The following is a 12,163-nucleotide window of genomic DNA, read 5'->3' on the forward strand; positions in this document are numbered from 1 at the left end:
ACTAGAGAGAAATAGAAGCCGGTGAAATGGCCAGTGCATCATGTATCGTTCCACCCTATCTCGGACTGGCCACCGTGAGAGGGGTGGTTGTAATTAGGAGAACAGCTTCAGGGATCTGGGCAGGACGAGCCCTGAAGAAATTGGATTGGGCCAAAAATGGAGTCCTGTCAAATGAACCTGAAATGCTGAAGTGGAGTAGCACCAAAGACCGTTGCCCAGTATGTCTAACAGTCCTCCAGCTCCCCCTCACCTGGGAAGGACCAGGCCGCGAAAAACCCTGGCGGCAGGAGTCGACGGCAGACGGGCTGCGAAGCCTCCCCGTCTCCCCGGTTTCGGTTATAAGCATTACGTTCTGCGGAAATTGCCGAATAGGATACCTGCCACGAACCCGGGTGATAAATCAATGGGGATGGCGAGAGGAAGAACCAAAAAGATGCCTCTGCCAGTGGGACGGAGAAAAACTGATCTACTGTGCGACCTGCGAGGAACAAATCCGCAGGGACGAGGTGACAGCAGCGGGACAGGCTGATGGCTGGCAGGTGAGAAGATACTACAGTTCCCTAAGATTCTTCCAACCTTGCGTGGGGGCCCAACCTACTTATGGGAGCCCCATACCCTCAGTATATTGGGGCCCGGGACCTTCAGCTCCCCCTAACACCCCAGAGGGACCCTCGGTCAGGGAGGACTGGATCTGGAGAAAGGCGGAGGGGCCGCATGACTTTCTTTGGGAGTCTGTCCACGCTGCATGGCCCTATGATCCTGCACGAGCAAGCCTGTCCTTCCCCCCAGTGAATACCTCGTATTCCCCGGTCATTTTCCGAGTGCTGCGGCCTCAGGTAGGCCCCAATTCTGTAGAGGAATTAAGATGGCTCCCGGATGACACCTTAGCACAAGCGGTGAATGGAGGCTGGACGGGCCCCTGGGAACTGACTACCTGGGCACATCTGATTTTGGAAACCATCAATGACTGCACCATCCCGATAGTGGATTTGCCGGACGTGCCAAGAGAGGGTGAGATACGCACGTCGGATCTGTACTATTGCACCACTGAGCTGGATGGGTGGGGCAGCAACGCAGCAAGACCCAAGGAGAAGTCGACCCTGTTCCGTGTAACAGCAGAATACAACTTTCGGGACGGAGTCCTGCAGGTCCCAGGAGGCGTGGCCCATAGAGTGAAGACGCCCTCTGATCCTGACACTACCCGTTCGGTTCAACTGTCAGTGCAGATGCTCACCATTCCATATAAAGGAGTCTATTCGGTGGGAGCAACAATCACCGTGGTCTCGGACGACCAAGTCTACCCCACTGTGTCCTGTACTGAGCCAGAGAAGCCAAGAAGAAGACTCGGAGGCGGCGCTTGGCGGTCGCTCTCCTCCACTTTTGCACGAAGGAAGAAAAATTAAAAACTGATGGATACACCGGCAGAAGGGGGTCAGGTCGTCAAGTCTACAAATCAGCGGAAAGATAAATATCAAAATGGGAAGAAGTATTTTATAAGCAAATTATTTAAAGTGGGAACAGAAGTCTGGTCCGGACTCTCGGACAAAGGACCCTTTTTGAAGCTCCCAAATGGTTCCATCTTGTTGGATACACCTCGAGAGGACTTTACCGAGTCCTACCCGCTTTCAGAGGCTTATTTCCTTAACCACCTCGTCTATATTCGACCCACAAATCTACAAGAGGTGAAGGTAGTACGGGGGAGTGAGGAGGCAACGCCACGGCCGTGGCATGACTCATATTTCTTCCTCCCTGCGGAGTTTCCGATTTGGAAAGGAAAAATGTCTCCAGAGGCTATCAATCACACAGGGAGTACGCCGACCTACCAGCAACGACTCCCGTGGATCTTTAACACAGTAAACCTGCCATTAGGGGGAAAAGAAATACAGGTGCGATGGGGACCCCATTATCTGGAACCACTGCAAGGCCTGTACTGCGAGATATCAGTGAATGGCGTGATCATCTGGACTACGTCACCAGGTATGGCCAGAACTGTGGTGAAAATGGAAGCAAACCCAGAAGATTTCATTTTCAATAATACCAGACTCCCACTAAAATTGGAACTAGACCGAGTTTATCCCAACCCGCCACACCTGAAGATTTATACTCCACCACCGTGGGGATACCGCACACGACTGACATTACGTGGGCAGTCGTTGTGTACGTACGTTACAATGCCAGTGCCGCTAGGCTACAAGCATGAGGCCTGGCAGGATCAGGCACTAAGAGAAGGTACGATCCAAGGCCCATTTCCTCGGCCAGATAGTTGGAGAGTATTTCTGTGGAGGTGGGTGTGGAGGGGGTTGGAACCTAAGTTGCCCTACCCCTCTCCAATATATAACTCGCTACTACAAGGACGAGCCACCAGACGTGCAGCTACAACCGCAGGACGTCAGCGACGCCCCAGAGCCTTAGCAAAGATTGGCACCGCACATGGTACGGCAGATCCCAGACTACCACTGACCTACGCTTTGAAGAACCCAAAATGGACGACACCCGCTTAAGGCGGGTGAAGACGAGCCAGTTCGCTGGGTGACCTTACAGATTCGGATAACACCACAGACGACGAACCGGACACCCCTGAACGACCCTTGCTACGGAAAACGACTACGAGAAAGAAAATACCACTTTGTATTAAAGCTTTGCTTACGCTTTTGGCTCTACTAGTTACTGCTACTATTCTCATCGCCATCCTGTACTTCATAGGAGTTGGGCCATGGCACCTTACGCATACAAAGGTTACCTATGGTCGCTCCAAGTACTTCACTTTCAACTGTTGGAATACCAGTACCACCTCTATTTTTGTGCCATGGGACAACGAGTCTTCTGTTCAGAACCAAAGTCAATTATTCAAGAAGGAAAACGGAAAGAAGTATGTGGAAAGCAGAGCTTATAATCTAAATGACTCCATGATTGATAACCTCCTAAATCGTACCTGGGAGGTTTACAGCTACAGTTTCCTCAAAGAAGGAGTAATTTGCTGGGTAAGGATCATGCATCAGAAAGAGCGACAGACGGCCCGATGCAACTGGATCCATCCAGACCACGGCATGCCAGAATGGCATTGCAACAGAGCCTGCCGACCCCTAGCGCTGGCACCGTCCCAAGGATACTGGGACACCGAGGTGATTTATTCAGCCCCACATAGGTCCTCAGGCTGCAGGACTTGGCTCCCACGTAGGGAGTTCTGGGGAGATTATCATCTGAATTGTGAAGAAGACGAAATTGACACCGAGACCCTGTATCAAAACCGCACTGCTAGTAACAGCACTAGGATACGACCGACGGGGCAACCAGAACGGCACGTCTGGGAAAACATCACAGCCTTCCTGATTAAACAAGGATCCAGACGGTTCATGTTTCAGAGTGACCAGCAAGAATGTTATAAGACTAAATTTGGTATCCTAAATGCATGCCTATGGAACAAATATGTTAGTTGCACCGGACAAAATCACATAGTTTTGGCTCTGAAGGAGGATTGGTCGTTCTCGTGGACCCGAGTCAGAACCATGCAAACAGAAATAGAACCTTGGTTGAATGACTCATTTCCCTGGACTGGTATAGCAAAGGATCAGGTATTCTTTATAGGGGATTTCCCGGAGGGGGCAGTTCGCTCCCCTGCCGGGCTGAAAGGACCACACTTTGCTGACATGCGCACACAACCGCTTCCAACTCCAGATGACCTCCTAAATGCCCCTAAGGACCAGTTTGCACAAATTGATGAGTGTGTAGCCCGACGCATTTTTGATAGCCTTAACGACACGGAATGGGTGAAGACGATGTCCTCCCCGCGATGTGACCTTTGGCAAACCAGCAACACCTTCCACGCTGCATGGAAATATCACTGCCCGAGTCCTGACACCTTCAAAACAGCGAAACTCGTCCTCCGTGCCTGGTACGAGGACTACCATCGTGCCTGGGATTGGGAGTGGTGGGGTCTCCAACAGGAAGAACTGCAGGCTTGGGTTCTGCCTTGCCTCAATGCGTCCCACAATTATTGGATTAAATACCAATACATCGCCACTGTCTACTCTAAAGATCGGATGATTTGGCCAGGTATTTTTTGGAGACCCGACAACTACGTCCTCCCAAGGCCCTGGCGCATGACTTGCAATGAAAACAAGACCCAATGTACCATTGGGCTGGCAAGAAAACCATGTCAGGCAATCCCAGGTTGGGAAGATTACTGCAAGGAACATTATGCGGATGAATATGACACCCATGCATCTGATGTGGTTTGGCGAAAGATTGCAGGGACATGGCGAAGAGCGATCGTAAGGGCAAAAACCTGCACTGATGCGATTTTGGGATACCAGCTACAAAAGCGCAAGAAGATTGTAGGTCTCCCTGTCCCTGCCATCCCCGACACTCTCATAGCCATCGCAGAAGGCCATGCATTCCGGAAAAGTCTTTGCGACGGAGAAGTGGACCCTGGGTTTGACTGGGTAGGCCCTAACCTTCTCTATTCTAACCTCACCTGCAACAGTTCCAAGGAAGTGTGGCAGAAATGTGGAACGGGTGAGCAACAGCATGCATGCTACTGGTACGAAACTTTGGGCTCTACCCTGACTACTACCGTTATGGATGTAGTTGAGGAAGTTGGAAATGTGGTTGGTGGAGGCCTCAGTATTATCGAACATTGGTTGCTAAATGCTTTAAGCATGTTATGGCCATATTTGTTGGGCTTCCTGGGCGGAGCCATTGCCCTAATCCTGGGGGTGGTTGTAGTGAAGGAGTGGCTAAAAATGATTTGCCATCGCGAGAGGAAGGACTACCGGCCCCTCCCCCCAGAGGAGGAGCCTGTTTCAGCATAAGAGGAGGCTGCCGGGAGCCAGCGAGCCATTCGCGGATCTTCACTGCTACAATCAAGACTGGACCTAAACCAAGGGACAAGAAGGGACGACATGGAATTCAATTCTTCAACCAACTTCTCTCTTCCCTCTACACTTTTCGCACCCATCCAAGTGAGTACCACTGAGCAACTCGGGTTCATCCTGGCCTGGGTTGTCTACTGCCACACTGGGTCCTGGTCCACCGGACAGCTCCTGAGGGTGCTTGTCTCGGTTCAAGGGCTCATAAAGATCATCCTACGCCCAATCTTTTTGGGGCGCTGGGATCTCGCCCCTTCCCTCTTCGCCTGTTACCTCATGGGTAGGACCCGCATCAACTGGCGACGAGGCGCGGTGGCATGCCTTTGGCTTTCCATCGACACCGCGGCCTTCCTGATGGAATTGATCCTCGGGGGAACTCATGCCACCCGAGCGGCACCACTCAAGATCCTGGCCGCTATCGTCGAGGGCATTCTGGCCGTATCCATCCTCATTTACCTAGCCTACCAAGCCCTATCCATCAAAGGCAAGGGTAGGCTCCGCTGGCTTCGTAAGTGGGCTGCCCTAACCCTCTGGGCAACAGGATGGGGAGTTTTTGTGCTTTTGTATTGGTTAGGGAAGTCGTCCCCGCTGCCCATTGCCGTATGGCTCATGACCCACGGGGCCATATTTCACGATCCAACCCCGATGTCTACTCCCGGGTCCCCGGAATATGAAGATCCTCCCCCTATCATTAATTCCCCTTGGCTCGCGGCTCAACGAGGCACATCAGTGTAGAACCAGCCTTGATCCCTGCTCCTGCTTATGCGCATTTAGCTTCTTTTTATCCATTTATGTATGTTGATCGATCGATACCTACTAATCATGAAAGTTACCTGAGTTGCTGTTTCTCCTAGGCTCCAACTTGCTGTGTGGGATGCGGAGCGTCCGTAGAATCCTTGGGATTCATGTGGGTAGCATCGTCTACCCGATGGTGTAACGCTTGCGTGCACCTTGATAACGTTACAGCGATCCTCTGCCTCAATGAGCAACGGGACCTGCCGTACGTCTCGGCCTCTGCATCTCGATCCCTGGAACGAGTACATAAAGTCGTGTGGACCTCTGCGTTGAACCAAGACGACGACACTCTCCGAACATCGTACTTGGGAAACGACCGGATATTACCCATAGTCCAGAAGCTATGGGAGAATCAGATCACTCGTCAATGCCTACCCACTCTACACCTTCTGGATGGCCGAGTGTTGGCGGTGGGAGACCCCCGTCCACCTGTTTGTCCGGCGTCTCCTGATATGTACATCGACGTCGGGTGCCAGACCAGCATTGCAACTCACGTACAGAGTACCCAAACTGAGCCCCTCAGTTCATCTCAGCAGGCATGCCAGACCGACGATATACCTGTCCCATCACCCCAAGACCAAAGTAGCAACGTCAGCTCCTCTGTCGCCTGCATCTGCCAGGCACAGTCTCCTTCGTTTGCTATTGACTTCGAGAACCTGCTAAAGGAACTCGAGGAGAGTTGCAGTTTTCCAGCGGCCCCGCCACAGGATTTGGCGGCCGAAGTTCTTTCTCCAACCTTACCACCTCAGTTGGAGCGTCACGACCCCGTTGGGCCGTCTGGGTCCACAGTGGACGTGGGGATAGACACCGACATCTGGTCTTCTCCACCTTCCCACCTGACGGAATACGAGATCGTGGACACGTGGACACCTTCATCTTCTCCTGTGACCTGCTACGAGAGAGACATTTTAACTCTCCATGGTGGTGATGAACTGGACTTTTGGTAGTCGGAATTTATGTTTTCTGCGAAGCCCCGTCCGATCTCACGGAGGGGGTGTCGAGGAATCTGGTATGGGTGTGAGATCTGTCCAGGTATACGCAGAAAAATGGAATAAAGGCCGGGGGAATAACAGTATACCCTGATTAATGATTAAAAGATGATTATAAAGGTTAAGTGATTATAAGGTGATGATACTCATGCCAATGAGGCCTGGGGAATAACAGTATACCCTGATTAATGATTAAAAGATGATTATAAATGTTAAGTGATTATAAGGTGATGATACTCATGCCAATGAAGCAATGTCTGTGATGTATGATTAAAAACATGTACTCTGTACTTTTAATCAAATGAATGTTATAATAATGTATGCTCTGTATGCTTAAATCAGTTAATTCTACTACATTGTGAAGGACTGAAGGTTACATTGTGGAGAAATTCTCCTCACTGAGTGAGAGGCGAGAGGTGGGGGCGAGAATGGTGCCAGATGGCCGGTGGGTAAAAGGCCTTGAGAAAGTCAGGCCGCCCGGTCTTGCAGATAAGGCAGATAGGCGGGTTCCACGTCAGGCAGCCCGGCCTTGCAGGATGTCAGGATGATGTAAGGAAAGTAGGCGGGTTCCATAGAAACACAGTGCATAAATACTGATGGTCGAAAGGAAAAGATCGTACTTCGTCTCCGGCGCAGAAGAGGAGCCAGCAAAGGGAAGCAAACTAAAGGCCAGCAGAGGACTACACTCGGGACCGAGGAAAAAGCTCAAAGACTTCACGCCGATAACAAGGGACAAGTTCCACCGGCCACCAACTCCGGTTCCAGATTCGACCGATTCCTCTGCTTCTACCCACCGCTCTCTAAAATCATCGCAGCCGACTTGGAAAAGGGACGGAGGTCTTTTAAAGATAAAGAGTCTGCACGTTTAATGGAAAGCGTGAGTCTTCTCTCCGCTTCTCTTCATTAAAGAGGACTTTGCTCCGGCTGGACAAAGACTCTGACCAAGGACACCGAAAGATTACAGCTGCCGAGATCAAGAATCATCGGGTATGAGTTGACCTGCTTCCCCCAAAGCCTCGCTCAGTGAATTTAGTGAAACAGGTTAGGAATGAGAACAAGGAAAGGAGGTGATTAATCCTAGTTGATTTCATTATATTTTTGCTTCTTTTATAACTCTTGGAAATTAATTTGTTGTTATATGCCCCTGCTAAAGCTTGCTTAATAAAATTATAATTCTAAAATTCTAATGAGAATTGTGGACAGTGAGTTTAATTGTGTCAGTCTTAATTATTGTTGGTTCTCCTAGATATAGTAAAGTTAACATACATGATGCTAGAGACAGGGTGGCTTTGTGTTTTCCTCTGGTGAGTGTTAAAATAATGACCTTGGGACTTAAATCTAAGTCACTAAATTTAATCTAGCCGTTAACAAGTGCCGTTATTTTAGGAGAGGAGCTACCGTTAACAGGAGTGGTTGTAGGGGTTATGTCGCTGTGAGGGCTACTCAGCGGATTGCTCCTCAACTGTAAAAGGTCATAACTTCTGGATCGTAGGTAGTCAGAGCTAGACGAGTCCTTTCCGACCCCAGTTTAAACAGATAATTCTCCACAAACTATCGCTAGGGTAAGACCCGAGTTTCTGGGGGTTTTCCGGACCTGTTAGACAGAGAACTGGGCAGTAGTAAGTCCAAAGAAGTTGTGAGGAGTGGGCGGGACTTACTATTGGGTAGTAACAGACACGTGGGACCAGGAAGATCGTGAGACGAGGAGAAGGGAGCTACAGAGCTGCAAGACAAGAAGCTGAGGACCGCTACGCGCATGAGAAAGTCACCCTGAGGCCCGAGACCTGCCGCTCTAAGTCAGTACTCTTCCTGTACTGGGAACCTCCTGCTGCTGCAACACCTTCTTCATCATCAGGCCAGTTCTGGGGTTCAAAATGCCAAACTCTGTCTGTCTCTCTCAAAGTTTCCCTTTTTTAGTTCTCAGTGTCAGCATTAGGGAAAGATAGGCTAGATTATTGATTTTACTTATTTGATTATTTCTGCTACTGAATTAAGCTGTACTGACCCTTGCAAAATTGCCTTACTAATAAAATAATTAGCATTAAGAAAATCTAAAAGATGTTGTGGACATTCAATTAATGAGTCACCTTAAAGTTCTTTGATAGTTGTAAGATAACTATAAAGTTTGATTCTGGGAGGGAAAAGTGGAAAATGTTTTATAGGTTGCTTTTAGCCAAAACAACACCCTTGGGACTCGCACGAGCTTTTACTGAGGACAGTTGACCACGTCCAAACAGTGAAGCTAGTAGCCAAAGCGCCTTGAACCCATCCCTGCTCTAAGGTACCAAGAGAGGCTTTGGGAACAAGCAACTCGAGGACAAAGACAAACATGGAAGTTGAGGACGACGCGCCGTCGTACGTCCAGAAGATGCAAGTAATCCCACAAGGAAGTGGTGAAATGCATCTGGAGCTCAAGGTCGAGCATCAGAGCGCACACGCATGAGGGAAGTCATTGGCGTGGGAACGATGAGGTGGACAGCTATGTCCAGCAAAGGAAGGTTGTCTTTGTCTTAATCGAGAAGTTGGACAGTACTCCCAAGGGAAGGGAGGTCCCAGAAGAGCACGTGTATGGGGTCGTGCGAGGCGTGCATGAGGCCTTAGAACATGCAGGAACTGGTGGAGCAAAACCTTTGGATCCCAGTAAGACTGGTCCAACGCGTGCTGAGGGGCTGCGAGGTGTGTGGTCAATACAACGCAGGCTGCCGAGGGCAGCGGATGGAGGGGTTGACCATCAAGAGCACCGTCCCCTGGGGCTTAGTCTGCATGAATGTGGCAGGCCCCATAGGGGGGAGGGGGGGGTTGCGCAACAACAAGTGTCTTTCGGTAAATCATGACATTTTTAATACAAAGTTGACATTATTCTAAATGTCTTCGTTATAACAGCTTGATATTAACCAAGAAATTGTGATCTGTCATAATTTTATTTTGAAAGTATTACCGATTAAATTATGTCGCTTTATCTGGTAATATTATATTGCTCTGCCATTTTGTTGAGATCAATTAGTCTTAAATTTCTAATTGATCTAATTGATCGGAAGTTTTACAGCAAGATGTCTACAAAGAACTTATGAACTTTGCATTTGAAACATTATTTAAGGCTGTTTTAATTAGTGCAATACACCATCTACACCAGTGAGAGGCAGCAGTGCACAAACAGGCGTGCAGTGTGTTGGTGAAGAAGAAATCTTCCATATTGTGGGGCCAACCTAACACAAGTTATAATAGCCAGACCTCCTCTTAAACTTCATTACTGTAACGTTAGCCCTTAATATTAAACAGATTTTAAAGGCAGGCAAATTGTTTTTTCCCTCCAATTTTAATCTAGCTAATTAAAAGCTAATATGTTAGTCAAAGGTATCCTTTATCTGCATTATTTAGCAACTTGGCTGATGTGACAGTGCTTGTCTATGTTTGTTTCTTTCTGTAAGAAACAAACAAAGCGACTGGCCTCGCTCCACGTGTTATTTATAAAAGCTTTCTTACCGTGAGTTCGGTTTTGTTGGACCGCCGCGGTGTCATCTGTTGTTTCCCGCCGGATCATTGCTTAATATCAAAACGATACTGAAAAGGTAACTCCGTGAAAAATGACTTTTTCCACCATTTCACACAACGCGCGGGTTTTTCCGTTCATGTTGGGTGTAGCAGTTAGCACCCGTTAGCAACGGTGCAAATCTTCCTCTGGAGTTTAATGGCGGCTGCTTGACCGACTATGAAAGCGCATTACTGCCACCAACTGGACTGGAGTGTTAAATGAAAGTTGACAGAAAAAAATACATTCTAAAAGTTATTTTTTCAAAAGTTACGTGACAGTATATTTTATTTTTATTAGAATTAATTGCAAACATTTTTTTTATATGTATAGATGTTTATTTACTCAATTCTACTTTGAGCTGTCTCCTTTTTAGTTTATACAGAATATGATTCATAATCCGTGAGTTATATTTAGTGCTTAACTAACAAAACTTTTTTTTAAAAAGAATACAAATGTTTATACTCTATCAGAAATTAAAAAGGATTAGCTACAAAATGAATAAGAGTCAAAAGGCGGTGCTCAACAGTTGATTTGCATTTGCATGGCACTCAGCAACTTTATTTAAATACGAAAACCTCTGCTAGGCACAAGGGGGGGGGGGTGATAGGGGAACACGGACACACAGCGTTTTTGACCATTTTTGGCAGTGTTCGACTCCGACAAAAACCTCTTGCCGAAAGCCCTCAATCTCCATGCGCACGGCAGAACAAGGTGTCAATAGCTGTCGAAAATCCCATTTTTTGTCCTGTGTACAGTTCTGTCAGTTAAAGAAGTTATATTCACCTTTAAACATTGGAATGTTTTTTAAAAGTAAACATGTTTTGGTTTCTGTAGTTTTCAGATGTAAACTGCCTTTACATTGCATTTCATTTCCACCTGTTAGAGGTAAGCAAACAAATATTGTTGTATTTTAGAAAATTAAATGTTTTAATCGACCGCTTTCTATAATGCACTTCTTAAAGCTATTTAAATTTGCTATCAACTGCTGAAATGATTGTGGTGTCTTTGCTCCCCCGGTGATAAATGGTAAAAGCATGACGTGCATGCGTTACAGTGAAGTGCATTAAATTAAGCTGTATATCACTTGCAGATGCTAAGGATTGATATTTCATAATTTATGAACCCATAATGTTTCTGTGAAGCTTTAGCTGAGATCTTATAACTATCTGAAGTTGTGACATCTAATTATTAACCAAGAAATAAACTGCTGTTTCCATAACAACTGTCATAGAAATTTGTTTTTTTTTTAATTTCCTGTCTGAGGTCATGATGAAGAGCCAGGTAGCACTCCTTTATGTCCTGATCATTATGAGCGAAGGATCAGCCCAAAGCCTGAATCCCCGCCGGAATCCCCGCCGGAGCGTTTTCTTCTCAGGTGAGGCGTCTCTGTAGCAGCACTGAAATGTCCAGACCACTGCAGAAGTATTCACACCCTGTCGACCTTTCCATATTTTGTCATGTGTTTCATTGTGACTCAGAGTGACAAACTAGTACAAAGAAGTGCATTAAAAATATGAAAATAATACGAGTGTAGCATGAAGATACTGTCTACCCCTCTTACTCTGATATCTCTAAATAAAATGCAGAGAACTAAACTAAATTCGGAGGTTTATGAAAATGCTCTGATTTCAAAAGTAACCTGAGGATGCCGGTTGGATTCTTTCCATCAGATGTTAACCTGAAGCTGTTTAAGGAGCCTGACTTTAGCGGTTTGAGCTCCATGCTGGTCAGAGAAGACATCGGTCTGCTCTTCATCGGAGCCAGAGGAAAAGTCATCACGCTCAGTTTGAATGACATCACCAAGAAGACCAGCGAGGTAGGAACTGGGCTTGGGTGGTGAAACTTCAATGAAAGTACACAAAATGAAATGTAAAGAGATACTATGTGGTGACGTTTTGACAGTTACATGGTAACAAACTTGATTCAATAATGTGGGTAATTTAACCTGTCATAGGAGGAAAAAATGAGGATTAATTTTC

The 12,163-nt window shown here is 47.3% G+C and overlaps 1 protein-coding gene across 3 annotated transcripts in view; it reads left to right on the forward strand.

Annotated features, from left to right (window-relative positions):
* LOC145550060 (semaphorin-4E-like) overlaps positions 1–12,163 on the forward strand; it is a 61,039-nt gene that overhangs the window by 28,683 nt on the left and 20,193 nt on the right. Inside the window, exons 1-3 of one of the 3 annotated variants that reach the window (XM_081603487.1) lie at positions 10,968–11,069; positions 11,448–11,559; positions 11,855–12,000. The exons of 1 other annotated variant lie outside the window; for it this stretch is intronic. In XM_081603487.1, the coding sequence (XP_081459613.1) occupies positions 11,451–11,559; positions 11,855–12,000 (255 nt within the window). In that variant the 5' untranslated portion in view covers positions 10,968–11,069; positions 11,448–11,450. Of the gene's footprint in view, positions 1–10,967; positions 11,070–11,440; positions 11,560–11,854; positions 12,001–12,163 lie in introns of those variants that run through there. One more of the 3 variants, XM_081603488.1, reaches the window with a different exon arrangement.

This window comes from Poecilia reticulata, chromosome 22, assembly GCF_904066995.2.
Source record: "Poecilia reticulata chromosome 22, P_reticulata-male-v2, whole genome shotgun sequence".
Classification (NCBI taxonomy): Eukaryota; Metazoa; Chordata; class Actinopteri; order Cyprinodontiformes; family Poeciliidae; genus Poecilia; species Poecilia reticulata.